This window comes from Rutilus rutilus, assembly GCF_951802725.1.
Source record: "Rutilus rutilus genome assembly, chromosome: 18".
Lineage (NCBI taxonomy): Eukaryota > Metazoa > Chordata > Actinopteri > Cypriniformes > Leuciscidae > Rutilus > Rutilus rutilus.
In genome coordinates this window covers 12994926-13012692 of record NC_140231.1, presented here as the reverse complement: position 1 = coordinate 13012692, position 17767 = coordinate 12994926, and the positions used below count along the sequence as shown (strand labels likewise).

At 37.9% G+C, this 17767-nt stretch overlaps 1 protein-coding gene across 1 annotated transcript; it reads right to left on the bottom strand.

Moving 5' to 3' along the window:
- Positions 1-4370: 4370 nt before the first annotated feature.
- On the bottom strand, positions 4371-16571 carry vtnb (vitronectin b). Its single transcript, XM_084387773.1, has 9 exons — positions 16215-16571; positions 16001-16120; positions 10096-10320; positions 9866-10005; positions 8395-8551; positions 6938-7087; positions 6640-6865; positions 6403-6560; positions 4371-4764 (listed from the first exon to the last, which is right to left on the bottom strand). The coding sequence occupies exons 1-9, from the start codon at positions 16267-16269 to the stop codon at positions 4643-4645; spliced, it is 1353 nt and encodes a 450-aa protein (XP_084243899.1). The 5' UTR covers positions 16270-16571; the 3' UTR covers positions 4371-4642.
- Between the last annotated feature and the right edge of the window lie 1196 nt (positions 16572-17767).

Sequence of the window (17767 nt, the reverse complement as noted above, 5' to 3'; positions counted from 1 at the left end):
AAGGCGAGACACGGCAGGCAAAAACATCGTTTTTTTTTTTACTGGTCAGTTTTGAGATTTTTGGATATTTGTCTTCAATAACATGTCTTCTTTCAGACTTGTGGTGAAAAAAAGTCCGAAATACACATTTAGGTCTTTATTTTATTACACTTTGACATTTACAGAGGGATTTGTAAATATATTATTCCTAGCCTGATTTATATAACATTTTATTCCAAAAAACAAATGGCGAAAATCATTTTTTTAAGGCTATTGACAGTATTTTCTGATTTACAGGATAACAAAAGTAGATATCCATAAATCCCTCTGTAATTTTTTTCCCATCTAATATGTGAACACAATGAAAACAATTTTTTTTAACCTGGCTTTATCCAATACTCAGATTTATTTAAATAGATATTGCCTAATTTGCATATTTAAACATTAAATTACAGAAAACTTGTAATCAATTTTTTTCTCATCTTAATGTAGGTCAACTGGGAAAGTTTCATGGTGATATCTGCTAGTTAACATTTTTACCCTATTCGCCTGTAGTGTCTCGCCTTAAACACACCTGAACCAGCTAATCAAGGTCTCAATAGGCATACTAGAAACTTTCAGGCAGGTGTGTTGGACCTGGTTGGAGCTAAACTCTGCAGGACAGCGGCTCTCCAGGACCGAGTTTGGTGACCCCTGCCATACAGCATCATCATGCACCCGTTCAGAAAGACACATTTTCATTAAGACAAATGCAACACAGCTTAAAGTATTTCTAATATTGGACCTGAAACATGCCTTCACAAGAACCAGTAAGAGCTGGGTTTGTGATGTTTAAGTTGGGGAAGATGCGATGCACGAAAGGGGCCTTTGCAAGGTTTTTTGGAAAATATGCTTTATTTTGTAATTCTGCTTGACGCCACTAGTGTGGCAGAAACGACATACTTCACTTTTAAAGTTAAAGATGAGGAACATTTTATACATTATATTAATCACGTTTTAGATGCTGTTTTCAGAAACTTTCAGGCAGGTGTGTTGGACCTGGTTGGAGCTAAACTCTGCAGGACAGCGGCTCTCCAGGACCGAGTTTGGTGACCCCTGCCATACAGCATCATCATGCACCCGTTCAGAAAGACACATTTTCATTAAGACAAATGCAACACAGCTTAAAGTATTTCTAATATTGGACCTGAAACATGCCTTCACAAGAACCAGTAAGAGCTGGGTTTGTGATGTTTAAGTTGGGGAAGATGCGATGCACGAAAGGGGCCTTTGCAAGGTTTTTTGGAAAATATGCTTTATTTTGTAATTCTGCTTGACGCCACTAGTGTCGCAGAAACGACATACTTCACTTTTAAAGTTAAAGATGAGGAACATTTTATACATTATATTAATCACGTTTTAGATGCTGTTTTCATAGATTCCAAGTCACAAGACTAACCAGCTCTCTCCTTATTAACCTTTGTACAGAATGCAGGGATCTGATTAGCCAGTGCCTAGCCCGGGATCCAACGAAACGGCCCACGTTAGATCAGATGTCACAACATAAATGGATTAGAAATGATCCACTGTAGATTGGAGAAGTTCAGGAGATTCACTCGATCAGTGGTTTCTGGTGTGAGGAAGTGTAACAAACAGAGTAGGATTATTATCAATTGTCTTCAACTCTGGATTGTTTTGTAGTGAGATTGTCAAATTTGTGTTCATTGTAATGTTCTTGTTATAGTCAAGTCACCTTCATTTATATAGCGCTTTGTACAATACAGATTGTTTCAAAGCGGCTTCACAGTAAACAGGAAAATAACAGAATCAGTGTAAAACAGCTCTTAAAATATCATTCATGAGTTGACTCTTTGTATTGGAAAGGAAAGAACACACAACGCCTTATATATGTCATAAGTCTTATATAAGTCAAAGATTACGTTCAATGTTTAACCTTGTATAATTGTATTTATCTATACAGTATCTATATTTTTTTCTTTCTTTATGTTATTTTATCTGTCCTGTTTTCGTGACATATGTCCTGGGTTTTATTGTTACTGTTGTTATGTATTTGTTACATTTTCTTTCTTTCTTTCCAATTGTCACGTTTTGGGTTTGTTCATGTCATGTTTCCATGTCTGTCATGTGATTCCCTAGTCATGTGATCCTGCCATGTGTTCCCTTGTCTGATGTGTCATGTTGTCATTGGTTCATTGGTTCATTGTTCACAGGTGTCCCTTTGTCTTGTCATTAGTCTGTGTATTTAAGCCCTCATGTTTGCCATGTGTCTTGGTCAAGTATTCTGTAATGATTCTTCTGCAGGCAAGCTAGTAGAACCCACATGCATAAAGCATAAAACAAAAACATGGCATGGCATGAAAAACTCAAAATGAAGACAGAAACATGACCATGAACTAACACAACAGAGGTCACAGGAAACAATACTTGACCAAGACATATGGCAAACATGAGGGCTTAAATACACTAATGACAAGACAAGGGACACCTGTGAACAATGAAACATGAACCAATGACAACAAGACACATCAGACAAGGGAACACATGGCAGGATCACATGACTAACAGGAAATCACATGACAGACATGGAAACGTGACATGAACAAACCCAAAACGTGACACTAACGTAATACTATAATACAATTATTATTTAAAAAAATGTATTCCATGTTATAATTTTAACAGTAAGCCTCTGTTGTGTAGCACTTGTTTTACAAACAATTAAAGGGATTGATTACCGGAAAAAATTAAATACACACAACAGATTTTCAAAAGAAAATTCATAGGGCCCTATAATTAAGTTGTTTTTATGAATTCAATTAATTAGATAGTGTTTGATTAACCCATTAAAATGGATGGTTTGAATGTGATTGTGAAAATTCAAAATTACACATGTGTCCTGTACAGTTGTAGTGCATCACATTTAAAATGAAACATCTGTCTTTATGCTTTTTTTTTTACAAATAAAAAAGTACAATCGCATTAACAGTTAAGCACAGTTAAAATGAAACCTCTAAATTATCTCAACTCAAATTCGGTTATATTTACAAAATCCAATTAAGTTGATCAGTGAAAACATTGGAAATCTTTTCTTTTTTGTCAGTTAAAAACAGGTTCAAGAGAACAAAAATGTCCCAACTTTTCTGGAAACGGGGTTGTATATTGATTATTGCCTGCTTTGTATTTTGTATTGTTATTTGGTGTTGCTCTGTTTATGTATTGCCATGTAAAAAACATTTTTAAGGTCAGTTGCTCCATTTCAAGTCATTCCAACTTAAATTTGATTAAACTGCATGACTTAAAAAATCTCATATAACTTTTACAAAAAGTTGAAACTGCTTAAATTATGTTGATGAGTTAAAATAATGTGAAAACATAAGTTGCCATGACTTACTGATCATAGAGTTTGTACCTTTTTCAGATGCTTACACCACTTTTTTTAAAATGCTGTTTCATGTTTAGACATTTTTCTTTTTTTCTTTCATGCACTGGTCAATTTTGGGCTATTTGGCTTTTCTTATTGTGCGGACTAGTGTTTTTATTTATTTTTTTTGCATCTGTAGATTTCATTTACAATACAAATCTTTAGTCAGAAATCTCTGTTTCAGTAGCACTCACAATTTGAAGGACTTATAGCATTATATGTATTTCAACAATTACTGTTTGATGGAGGCAGAGGGTTTTTAAAATGTGGAAATTTGACCACTTTTCCACTTCGCCTGAACTTACTAAGTTTGAATGTTATCAATGTAAAACATCTTGCAATTCTAACACTTCACTTCAATTGGCAACTGGTTTCAGTGAATGAATATGCTCAGAAGTGCATGTCTTTTTCTTTGCTGCTGACCTTCGACGATCCAATTCAACCATATAATAGGGCAAAACTGACTCAAGATAAACATTACATTTGTGTTTCATTTGCTTTTGTTTTTATAGCTGAAGAACAAACAAGCAAGCAAGCTCAGCCGAGATGAAAAAAGTAATCATACCATAAAAAGTAGTTTAGTTAGTTACTTTTTAGGGAGTAATGCAATATTGTAATGCATTACATTTCAAAGTAACTTTCCCCAACACTGCTCATAGCTCAATACTATACTGTCTGCCACACTCAGTCACTTTTATGTGGCCATACTTGTCTTTGTGAGTGAAACACTCATTTATGCCACTAGAGGATGCACTTATCATTGTGAAAGAGAGAAAAAGAGATGAAGGATGTGAAATGGAACTTACAATTACACTTCCTCTATTAACTTTCCAGATTATTTTAAGATATACTATATATTAGACTGAGACTTCAAATTTTTTTATAGGTTCATTAGAAAAAATATATATTCCATTCCACCAGTGGTGACAAGCCAAGGCATATATAAAAACATTGAGAAAATACGACAATACTGGTTGCATTGGACAGAAAGTTTATTATTCAGCAGTTCTATACTTATAACAAGAACAGTTCATGAGTTAATTCAATATCATATTATATTGATTCATAGTAATATGTTGATCAGAAGCTTAGTTCTAATGCATGCAAAACCATTGTCAGATATAACTGTAATGTAACACATCAGGAATACTTAGAGAACTATTGATAGTACTGATTAATCCTTATAAATGACTTCTAATTAGACAATGACATTAAAATCTTTGTTATTAACGCATTTGTTTCTTATCTTTTTTCTGACATGTCTTTTTCTTTACATCCCAACCAATATTTGCCAATGGATCTTGGGTAAGGCGGGTTTACGTAGTCAATGCGTTTGGTCTGCAGGTCCACCCTGTAGTATTTATCTATAGAAGAGCAATGCCACAATATTAATACAAACGTTGAAAACATATCAATACAATGTGTGTGTGTGTGGTTGGGGGGGGGGGGGGGGGGGGGGTCAGTAAGTTTTTTTTTATGTTTTTGAAAGAATCTCTTACACTTACTAAAGTTACATTTATGTGAATATTTTAAACAATTTAAAATAACTTCTATTTGATTAGCCTATATATTAAAGTTAATTTATGGCATTTTCAGCATCATTACTAGTAACTAGCATTACTTCAGTGTCACAGTGATCCTTCAGAAATCATTCTAATATGCTGATTGGCTGCTCAAGAAACATTTCTGATTATCAATAATATCAATATTGGAAACGGTTGTGCTGCTTCTGAGTTTTGTGGAGACAGTGATAAAAGTTTTCAGGATTCTTGGACTAATAGTTTGTTCATTCTTTGATGATCAAAAGAACAGCACTTACTTACTTTTGTAACATTATGGGCCCTATCTTGCACCCAGCGCAATTGACTTTGTACACTGACGCATGTATCATTCCTATTTTGCACCCGACGCACAGCAGACTTTTCCCTCCACAGATACACGTCGCTAAATTAGGGAATGAACTTGCGCTCCCGGGGGCGGTTCAGCGAAAAGAGGAGGCGTGTTCCGGCGCAAACGTTCCCTGGTGCTATTTTACAGTTTCAGAAAACAATTCCGCCACAGACCAGGAAAAACCTAGTCTAAAGTCAGTGGCACGTTATTCAGATGCTATTTTAAGGGCACATACACTTTGCTTCTCTCATCTACAAAGACGCAGCAGTTGACATTTTTGCAAACCATACATAATTACAAGGAAAAATATTCCACATGAGGGAAATCATTGTTGTGTCCATGAAGATGTGAAAAAATAGGCATAAATCTAGCTTACACATTTACCCAAATTATTATACGCCTGTTTAACCTAAGCTTATTTCGGTGGGTTTCTCCCATCCCCATACAATCTCACTTCTCTGTCTTTTACTGCCCTGACGAGAACGTCGGTCTCCTCGGCTGTGAACCGCTCCTGGCGTGCGCCTGGCAAATCCACCGTTATAATAGCAATCTGCCATGGAACAAGCGCCTGCTCTTAAAGGGAATGTGAGATGATGCTCTGACTGGTTTATTTCAGGTTATGCCCAAACCACACCTATGAGTAATGTAGCTACTTCAGGCCAACCCATTTTAGATTTGCGTCGGGCGCAAGAGTCATTTATCCTGCCGGTATAATAGCAACAGCGCCCAAGATCCGCCCACAAAGTTACTCGCGTTTCGCCTTTGATACTTGCGTTTCAGATCATTAAAATAGGGCCCTGTAAGTGTCTTCACTGTCACTTTTAATCAGTTTGTTTAATCCTTGTTGAATAAAAAGTTAATTTCTTTAAAAAACGTACTGATTTCAAACTTTTGAACGGTAGTGTATGTAATTTCTCTATTGCCATTTGTGATTGAATCATAAAATAGCCCCTTACTTTTATAATTAAGTATAATTATAAAATTATAAAAATTGTTTTTGTTTTTTTGTTTTTAAGTTTTTACCCACCTTCCAGAGTGCACCTTAAAAGGAAACTTTATGTTTTGGATTCATCCTAACAGAATGAACAGAACATTATCATGACCTGAAATACCTTTCTTAAAGAAGAAGACGTTCTGCACAGGTGTGGCCTTCTCTTGCACGACCTCCACATCCATGTAGTCCATCGGCTCGTAGCTCATGTCAAAGAAAAATGGACGTCTTCCACGGCCCTTTTTCTGATTTTTTCTACTCTTCTTTGCTCCATGATACCTGTATAACGCATATTGATAAATGATCTATACATCTACTGCACAAATATACTCTCAGCAAACCTCAATAATTAACACACCTTTCCTCATAGTCCAATCCAAAGTCGTCCCAGTACAGCGAGCTGCTCACTATGTCTCCCCTGGTCTTCTTTCTCCGTCCGGTTCGGCCTCTCCTCAAGCTGCTGGCTGGAGATGGTGAAGGACCAGGGTTTACATACAGTCGGCCAACCATTGCAGCATCTATGGGAGGTTTGATGCCAATCCAGTCTTTGGAAATGAAGCGCGGCCCTTTGTGATGCCCTTGAACTGGGTGGACAGGGAATTTATTGAATTGCATTATTGAACCGTCTGTTTAACAAGGTATGCATGCAAACTTACTGCCTTGAAAGAGCTCAGCAAACACTCTATCCAAGTTACAGTACAGGTTTGTATAACGTGCGAAGGCGACAGAAGGTGAAGACTTGGTCATACGAACACATTCTTCATGGGAAGGCTGGTGTTTGAACTCATATTGGTAGTACTGGTCCCCTGTGGGACAAAGGAAAACATTAAACGTTGAATAAATCCACTGCGTAAGGTGAATAACCATATTTCAGTGCTGCAGTGATGACGTATTTTTGAAGGCCAACTATTAAGTTAGCATCAAACTGATTCCCTCAACAAAAACCCAATAGGATTTTTCCTTTGGCCTTTAGATTGCTGCTGAAAATGCTCATCATGATAATGAACACAACTTTTGTTGCCCTAAATACAACCGACAGAAGGAAAAAGCTAAATGTAGGCTATGAACTACCTCCATGGTTGAATGACTTCAATGTCACCATCACTGAGGCTGTGTTCGAAATCGTTCCCTATACCCTCATTCACTATTCCCTACATTAGCCCACTAATATAGTCCACTTGAAGGAGTGAATGAAAATGAGTGAGTGAAGGCCTGTAGCTTTTGCATAGTTTGTGCTTGCAGTTTGTTTAATAACCATTTGAAACTTGGCAAACTGGCAGCTCCAGCAGAATGAAAATATTTATCTTATACTCTATCATGGAAACTATGTATAAACCTAAATTAAACAAGTTAATAATCACTTTTTATATAAATCACAATTTATACCTGTATGATATTACACTGTACCCACATTGGACCAATGGATGGATGGATGGATGGATGGATGGATGAATGGATGAATGAATGGATGGATGATGGATGATGGATGGATGGATGGATGGATGGATGGATGGATGGATGGATGGATGGATGGATGGATGGATGGATGATTCAGCTGCGGCCGCCATGTTCTGGCAAGATGCTGGAATTCATTCGGTGTGACTCTCACAGTGCATTATGGGTATTATCTAGCTGTTGAGCATACATCGGTTGTACACTCGTTATTACAGTGCATTGTGGGATTGAATAAGTGCACTCGATAACATCCACTATGGTTTCAGACACCACTACAAATGGCTGTTCCCCCAAATATAGCCCTATTTAGGGTATAAGGGACAATTTTAAACACAGCCTAAGATTCCGACAACTTTTTCAGTCTTTATTCAAAAAAACATTTGACGTTTATTGATGTTTATTGCCACTGACTACCTCTGTAGTTGCATTTAGCCACTTGTTGGCAAGTAACAGCTTTAAAAAAATCACAAGGGAGATTACTGATGTGAAAATATCTTGATCTTGTGTTAACCACAGACCTTATTTCAGGTGTTTCACCAAAAACCCATTAAAAAAACCCATTGACTTCAGGACGATGGAACCGGAAGGGTTTTGGCCTACAAAAAAATACATCATCCCCGCAGCACTCTATTATGACCCTCATTTGACTTTCACATACCTTTAAAAAAATACACTTTTTCCTTCCCATGATGACCTGGAGCTGGGATTGCAAATGCAGCATCAATATCATCTGGCATCTTCTCGAAGCCCACAGATATATCTCTTGGATAATCTTCATCCAAGACGTCACCATCAAAACGCCAGTACTTGTTGCCCTGCATTTCAGTATGAAGTTACATAACCTTGGAAATTTTGCTCTAAATATTTTAATTTCTGTCAAATTAGCTTCTTGGTCAGTGACATATGAGTGTCTATGATAAATAAATATTGATTAAAAATAAACTATGGTTTAAAATAAATCTAGTTAAAAACAAATGTGCCATGTTCTTAGAAATGTAGAAATAAAATAAAATAAAATAAAATAAAATAAAATATAAAATATGTGTTTTAATGGGGTTTTTTTCATTAGATTTTAATGGCACATCAAGTAAAAAGTAATAACATATTTCTCTTACACCATGAATAATAATAATTTTTTTAAAGTAAAAAAAATATACATTTTTAGAAATATCATGAATGAATTAAGTTAAAAATATTATTAAGGGTTTTTTAAGGGAGTCGCACCACATGACATTTTACAACCTGAACTAACCTTGTTATAAAAAGCTCAAATTATCTGATATTTTAGAATTCTTAATGACCCTGCACTGTAAAATATTTCTAACCTCCCCAACTCCAAATTTTCTAGTGACTGGTCAGTGGTCACATCTAAACTTTTCAATTGGCCCAAGTGAAATTCTGTAAATTATTAAATTAAATTTACAGAATTTCACTTGGGCCAATTGAAAAGTTTAGATGTGACCGGTCACTAGAAAATTTGGATTTGGGGAGGTTAGAAATGTTTTACAGTGTGTAGGGGTCATCTCTATGACATGAGGTCTATGAGGTCAAAGTAATTTTACTGTATGCATGAATTGCAATATTTTCTATATAATTTTGAATAAATGTATTTAAAGACTGTCAAGTCATTGAACAGTTAAAGAGGATATAGTATGTCCTTTTAGTCTTGATTTTGTATTTGTCTCTACCGTATTTCCTGTCTCTATGAAGCCCCTCCTTCTGATAAGCACAATGTTCTCTGATTGGTCAGCTGGACCAGTGTGTTTTGATTGGTCAAACGCTTAAAGAATGTTTCAGAAATGCCACACCCCTTGATATAACCACAAATTACAGCACACTACTAATGCAACTCAACCAGACCTCCTCCCTTTTTTGCGTATGACTTGGGCTGGAATTATTTAAATGAGGAATATTGTGATGTGTTTGTTCCCAGAAAACTCCTATGAAGGCATTTCAGGAAGTTCAGACACAGTGTGCACTGATATAGAGAATAACTCCCTTTGGAGTGGCTTTGTGCTTTCTAAATTAGCAGACATTTCTCATGCTCAAACATTACACACTTAAAAAGCTGAAAATGTAACAAAACATAATATATCCTCTTTAATATTAAATAAAATCAATAAACAGACCTTGAATATGTAGCTTTTCCCCTGGCAGTTGATGCGCGTGAAAGCAGCATCAATAGGCCCAGAGATGCCCCACACATCCTTGATGAGTTTGGGATACCCAGGCATGACAGATCTGTCATCTAACTCAAAGAAATAGTCTCCTGGAACACAAATGAACAGAGTCTTGTGTTGAAAAACTGTACTTGAACTGAGAAAAAGCCATAGTGATTGATTTCAGCCTCTGAACTCACCTCTGAATGCAAAGATTGAGCCATTCTTCAACTGCATGAATGCGTCAAAGGTGCGACCGCTACAGGTGACGGCGTCGGGATCGGGTGGAAGTGTAGGAGACACAGGAGTGGGAGTTGTGGTGGTGAGGGGCAGAGAGGTGGTGACTGTCACATTCGATTCCTCTGTCGGTGTCACTGAAGAGATCAGATCCTCCTCAGGCACATCAAACATGTCACCACGGGCAACTGAGGAACAATTTAACATTCAATTAGTTGGCCTACAGCATTTTCACAATGTTTCTCTTTAAGACATTAAAAGTGAAATGTGTACTACTTTCACCAAACAGAATTTCAGGAACTTTATACACTCAGAAGAAAAGGTTCTATATAGAACCTTAAATTGTTCTGTCAGGCACTTAGAACCTTTTAGGGGTTCATAACATGGGATGATTTTATGGATCTAGCGTTAATTAATTACTTTTTCAAGTTCATTTTTAATCGTAACTAAATTTTTATAAATGAACAGCTCGTAAACAATATTTTAAGACATTTCTCCTTAGAACCTTTTTAAAAAAGGGTTCTTCAAAATAAAGTCAAGAGCTAGGGTTATTTATAGAATTTTTTTGTTCCAGGTTGACTTTAGTGAAAAGAAACGGATTTTTTGTGTCATGTTTAAAACGTTCTGTTTCATTATCATGGACTTTTAGTTTGTTATTTTCAGTCACGTGTTCCTTTCTTCAGTTTCCCGCCAATCTATCTGTTATTCATTTAATGAGCACAGCTGTTTGTAATGGCTCATTACCATTTGTGTATTCAAACCCTTTATTTTAAATAACTCTTTGTCTGGTATTATTTGTGCACAGCACACTGTTGTGAATTGTTGAATCGTTAATTGCATTCCTATTCTGAGTTATTTAATAAATCTTGTTTTATTTTGAAATCACCTTCGTCTTCCTTGGAAAAGTGTTAGAATACCGGAACACAAATGTATTATGCAGCGAAGTTCTCCACCCTAGCCCGTGAAGGGCTTCCTATAATGGACTTGTCAGTCAGCTTTCTTTAAAGACAGCTCTCAATGAGACTTTAAACCACAGAACTTGACTGGAAGGAGGCTGTCTGGAGAGAGTCTACCCCCGATCCAGACCCAGAGCCCAGCACACCACCACCCCTAACCACGGAGACGACAATGCCAGAGCTCCCATAGACGGAGAGCTTCCATCCGCCGCAAGGACAGAGCCTGTGATGACAGCGTCAACTATCGCCCTGGAGCCGAAACCCCAACATGAGTCTGACCAGGGGTGTGAGCCGACAACTATCATCCCAGTAGGAGTCTTGGTGGAGCTTGACCCAGTGGACTGGCTTATAGACTGGCTTATTATACTCCTTCACGTCTATTGCGATCTCAAAATTCCGGCCAGTTGATAATACCTAGAATATCTAAATCGACTGCTGGCGGTAGATCCTTTTCCTATTTAGCACCAAAACTTTGGAACAGCCTTCCTACCATTGTCCGGGAAGCAGACACACTCTGTCAGTTCAAATCTAGATTAAAGACACATCTCTTTGACATAGCGTTCACATAATACATTATAGACTTCTATAATTCAATATTAGGCTGCATAGATTAGGTCAGCTGGAACCGGGAACACTTCCCATAAATCCTGATGTACTTGTTACATCATGAGAAGAATGGCATCTACGCTAATTTTAGTGTCTTTGTTTATCCCAAGGTTTTCCCGCAGCCTGCCGGATCCAGGCCGTTTCCAGATCTGATGAAGGACCTTCGCCTGGACCCGGTGTCAACGCAGTGCTGAAGTGTCAACTAGTCTCTCCCTATGGAGGATCCCTTTCCCACTCTACAGATAACGCGTCGTCGGGAAAACTCAATTTGCGTATCTACCCCGAATTGATAAAATAAAATTCTGAATCAAAACTATAAGGAAACACCAGTAATTTGTTTAGGCTTGGTTTGTAGGGAATTCCAAACCTGCACACATATATTCAAACGCACATAACTATAGAACCCGTTCTTAATGCGCATCTGAACGCCATCAGCGTTTCTCACAGGTTCGCGTTTAGAGTCTGTGTAGAGAGAATGGTGTCGTCTTGGCGGCCCTAATTTAAAAACAAATGATCGTTGCGACGGAAGCGAATCAATCAAAACTAACTTTAGCTGGAAAATAACTTTATTAAAGAACCGCTATAAAGCCAAAACATTGTTAAAAGCGCTATATAAATGAAAATGACTTGACTTGACTTGACTGAGGAACTGCCTCCCACCCTGAGCTATCTGTACTCTCCTCATCGTCACTGATTCAGCCCTACATAATGCCTGAGTCATCACCCCATATGAATACTGAATTGTCATCAGTGATCCCACACAGCCTCCCTCTCCCACCTCCACTGCAGAGCTCAGCCTCACTTTAGTCTCACTTCAGCTGGTTCCCTGCAACCCTTCGTCTACCCCTCTGACGCCTCCGGCCGCTGATCCCTTCTCTCCACCTCAGCCCGTCGACCTATCGGCTCCTCCCACCCTCGGCTCCACCAGAGACCCTCATCCCTCTGGCTCCACTTGGCCAGCCGTCACCCTGCCTGCGCCGCGGACTTGCGAGCCATTCGCACCACTCTATCTCTCCACCCCTTCGTCTCCAGCGGGCTCCGCCCTCTCTCCGTATCCACCTTGGTCCTCAAGTGCACCTACTCCGCCTAAGCCCTCAGGCACTCTGGCTCCACCTCGAGCACTCATCGCCGCACCCTCGCCTTGGTCTCCAGAGCCAGGGGTGTCACCCATCAGCTCTCCGTCTGCCCCCTGGGATCCCCTAACATTAGCTCTGTCTCTGTCGGTCATCCCGCGGATGTCGTCAGCCCATCCTACACCTTGGCTCCTCCCTCCATTGACTCCGCCGTGGGCTGCGCACTGGGTCTGCACTATCTGGTCACTCCTCCCGTCATTACCACCTGCTCCTCTCTGGTCTTCGTCTGCCTGCCTGTCTCATTATCATGGACTTTTAGTTTATTTTCAGTCACTTGTGTTCCTTGCGTTCAGTTTCAGGTTATTCATCTAATGAGCACAGCTGTGTTATTGTTCATTACAATTTGTGTATTTAAGCCTTTCATTTTGAATCACTTTGTCTGGTATTTGTGCACAGCACACTGTTTTGTATTGTTGGATCGTTGTTTGCATTACTAATCTGAGTTATTTAACAAATCTTTTATTTTTATTTTATTTTGAAGTCATCTTCGTCTTCCTTGGAAAAGCATTACACTTTTTAGTGAAGAGCACAATAAAACGTCTTGGGGTCTTAAAAGTGCTTGAAAGCATATTATATTTTGTTACTGCCATATGTACATAAATTGATGTTTTACCTGTTATGATCTAGTCAAAGACAGAAAATATCATTTCAATATTTAGCATTTACAGTGAAATAACCATTCAGTTTTCAGTGAGGGGGGAGCGGGGCATAACCTAACACTTTTTGACTTTCTCAGTTTGAGTAAATTCACTTGAGGTTCAGAGTATTTATTTTTTCCTGCATTCATTTCACACACATCTAGTAGAATTATGTGGTTTTGTTTTCATTAATTCAGTGTACTTTTTTTTTTCTTGATTTACCCAGAAAGAATGGAAGTGAAATGTGACAACATGCCCCATAGGTGGGGCACAATGTAACATGACCATATGACAGCTTCAAATGTTATCTGATCTAATCAAAAAATATATACAAGACAAACTAAAATATTTTGTCAACATGTTACAACATGCCCCATCTGCGCAACTGGGATTTAAACCTGTGTAGTGCTGGTTAGCGAAGCATTAAAGAACTCTACACTGTTAAATAACAGATTTATTCAAATTTAAATAATATTAGATTTGTCTAATTTTAAATAAACACAAAAAACAGAGATGAAAAATTAACTTCAGTAATGTTCAGTGATATCTTCCAAAGATTTTTTTATAGTGTTGATATAGCAACTAGAAAATACAGAAAATGTTGTCATGCAGGCATGTGTGGAAAGTTTTAAACCATGTGTGTTACAACTAGCCTCATTCACCCCTACCATAGTCGTCACTTCTTCCACAACAAACAATTTTGTAAGTAATAAAGTTTTATCAAAGTTTAGTTCTTGACTAAGAACATAATTAGTGTCTGTGAAGTGCAAGTTTGAGATAAGAGACATGTGATGTGTGAAGAAAACAGCAAAATCAAGGAATCATTGTAAATATATCACTTGTGAACAGCATATTTTATTTCCAATTTCCAATCAAGCTGTACATTTGTAAAATGTGTGAAAATAATTCCTCAAATTCCTGCCATCTAGTCTTTGATTTTTCTCTGGTCTTGAGGCAGGATCATGACAGACCCATGTTTTATGTGCACACACATGGCCTTTTGCTGGGCCATGTGCTTGTGTAGTCTCGTCATCTAGCCCCGCCCTCCTTGTTATCCTTGTTTAGTCATTATTGTTTCCCCATTATCACCTGTTGCCCTCATCATTTGTTCCCTATTTAATCCCCTCATGTCTGCTGTCTTGTGTTGGTTCATTGTCAAACATTGTGTGAGCTACCTGTGAGTATTCCTGTCAAGTGGCTTATCTAGTGAAGTTCTGATCTTGTATTTGCTGTTTGTTTCATAGTCTAGTTTTTGTTACTCTTTATTTGCCCTGCCTATGTTTTGCCCCCTTGTGGGTTTTGTTTTCCCTGTTTTCTGTCACCAATAAACCTTGTGTGTCCTGCAAACTGTCTGTGATTGGGTTCATCCTTCACACTCATAACAGAAACTTCAGGCCAATATTTTTAGATGGGGTGGTTTCTAGATTATTCTGAAAACAAATGGAGAAATGGTTTGTCACACTGTCATTCTGGTTGCTTAGTGTGTATTTCTTTTTTCTTTTTTTTCTCTCTTTTATTGTGTATATGTTGTATGTCTTATGTTTAGAATTTGTATTTAGATAAGTAAAAAAAAAAAGTTAAATGACAAAAAGATTGAAAATGCTATTTAATTGTGTGTATTTAGGATACATAAATGTTTATAATTTTCATTTCCATCAAGGAACGCCATTAAACAATGCATAATTCAAGAAAATTATACTGGAAGATTTAATGTTTATGATGTTTCAGAAAAGACAAAAAAGAGACAGAATTGTTATGTAATGCATGTATATATTGAATTGTTAGTAGAGAAATAAATAACTTTTGGGACTGTGAAAAGTGTTTTAGTCCACAAAGGGCCAAAAGTGCACATAGTTGTTGCGAAACCTTATTGTAAACACCACACTCCCCTCATCTGCCATTGGTCAGTCATAACAGAAAGCCCCTCCCCAATCTCAAACCAATGGTTTAGCCAGTGTTGCTGTGTAGGACTGCTCAAACAAACAGAGCAATGTATGTAGCACCACACAGTAAGTGGGTACACTTTTCAGGGAAATCATCCCATGAATTGTGGACTTGTAGCTGCCTATGCATAATAAACTATAGAAAAAAAAACTAGATGTATTAAAACACACTTCAGCTTTAACAAGCTCAACAGTTCATAAATGTTTGGTCAAGATTTCCTGGAATATGGCCATGATACCACTTTCTACATGGTTGTTTAAGAAATGAAAAGCTAAACACTCCATCAGTTAGGGTTAGAAGAACGTTTACCACACATATAACATGCTAGAAACATAATCACTGCAATAATGATCCAATCATAGACTCTTAAGCATTTGCTTATTTAAATCCAAACCGTTTTTTATTTTTTTATTTCAACATATTACTGTTTTTACTATTATTTTTACTAAAATAAATGCAGCCTTGTTGAGCATGAGAGACTACGTTCTAAAACATCTTACAGACTTCAAACATTTGAACCTAAGCGTGCATTAAAATACAAAAATAAAAGTTTGACATTAATTACTATTTGAATGTGCATCAAGTTCTTACCTTTTGTCTGACAAGTGCTGTCAAAATCCTCACAGCAGCTTCCATAGTACTTGCACATTCTGTCACACTGGCATTTCTTTGTAGGATCAAAGCCACTCTGACAGCGTCCCGTGCATGTGTCTGTGGAAAATGCAATAAAATGTGAATTTTTCTGAAAGTCAATGAGAATAAACCAGCAGTCTAATAATAACAAAGCAGTTTTTGAGGCACTTACCCTCCGCAGCGAAACAAGTCGCCAAAACAAGGGATAATAAAATCACAAATTTCATTTTTAATGCCACATCTGTCAGCAGTGAGTGCCTAAACTGCTCTAGAAACCCCAGCGTGAAAGAACGACAGAGGACAGTTCAGACATCTGCACCGATCGATGGTTCCAAAAGTCACCCTGTTTGTTTAGTCTGAAAGAATCAATAATTAGAACTACAAAGTTTCTCTGTTACACGTAGGCCTGCATGTTACGATTAAAGCCTATATAAGCTGATTTAAAGTTAAGAGAGTTTAACAAAGATGTAACCAAATGAGGTCTGAAATTTATAAGGCTTACAGAATGGTAATAAGCAGGACTGTTTCTGTGGCCTAAATATAGTATTGAGCTACTATTGAGCTGGCTACTATTGATTTCACTGTCTGAGCATCTAAGCTATAGCTGTTTATATTGAAACGGCTGATGTTCAGTTCAGTCTTTAACATTCTAAAGAGAAAAATGAGAGATTATTAACACTTTAAACATTCATATACTGTATATAAGAGCATAGAGGCCTTCAACCCCATTACAGAAATATTTGCATCAAAAGTCTGTTCAATTCATATGACAGGTGTGCTGACCAAGGTGCTGAAATAACTATAACTTTGCTTACTATAGTCGCTGTGAATGTAGTGTCTGTAAATTAGTATCACAATAATTTCTGTTGTTGAAATATCGTTTCATTTTTAATTTCTTTATTTTTTACTGTGCTTGCACTGCATTACTGTGAAGATATTGATAATTCAGCTATTAAAGCAATACATGCAGTCACTTAATGTAATCCATGCAATTCACCTTTATTCAAGAAGGTGGCAATGTCTGATACACGTTTCACTCATAGTTACCGCAGGCAGAAAACTGAATGGGAAGAATCATCAGCAAAATTTGAAATGGCTCTGAGATTTACTGCAGAGCAAGTACTGAACGCAATCAAGTATTAGGCCCTGTCCCAAATGGAACACTAAGCACTCGCGGTCTTCCTCTGAGTCCGCACTTTCGTGCGTGATGCCGCTTTGACTGTCGGGAAGAAGTCTGCTGAGGAGACCGTATTAGCGCGGGCTCGGCAAAAGTGCGCATCAAGGCCGCAAATCGACCACATGGGGGCGCTCGCGAGCACCCTTCTGAGATCTAAAAATGACAAATGGGACACCCTACGGTCTCACGGACTTAACGGACACGCGCACGCGGCAGCCATTGTAAGTCCACAAGACCGAAAGTGCACATGAAGTGTGCCATTTGCCTTAGTGTCTCTGTCACTCGATGGTGGATCTGGTGAAGAAGTGTCAGTGTTTTTTTGTTTTGTTTTTCATTCGTCACATGTCTTCCTTTGTTCCGTTTTCCCATCACTCATTTGTTTCCTTGGTAACCCTCATTAGCTCATCTGTCTCACCTGTTACCTCTTTAGTCTTGTCAGCTGTGTCTCGTTTCCCTGATCTGTTTCCCCATGTATTTAAGCCCTGTGTTTTGCCTTGTTTATCTTCTGATCTCCATCCTACGAAGTGTGTGTGAACCTTCTGTCTGTC

Bases quoted from the DNA above. Each gene is read 5' to 3' on its own strand.
- vtnb (XM_084387773.1), bottom strand. From the start codon at position 16,269: ATGAAATTTGTGATTTTATTATCCCTTGTTTTGGCGACTTGTTTCGCT. The intron at 16,121-16,214 runs GTAAGTGCCTCA...CATTTTCCACAG, and splicing joins GACTTGTTTCGCTGCGGAGG to ACACATGCACGGGACGCTGT. The intron at 6,561-6,639 runs GTGTGTTAATTA...TGCGTTATACAG, and splicing joins GGATTGGACTATGAGGAAAG to GTATCATGGAGCAAAGAAGA.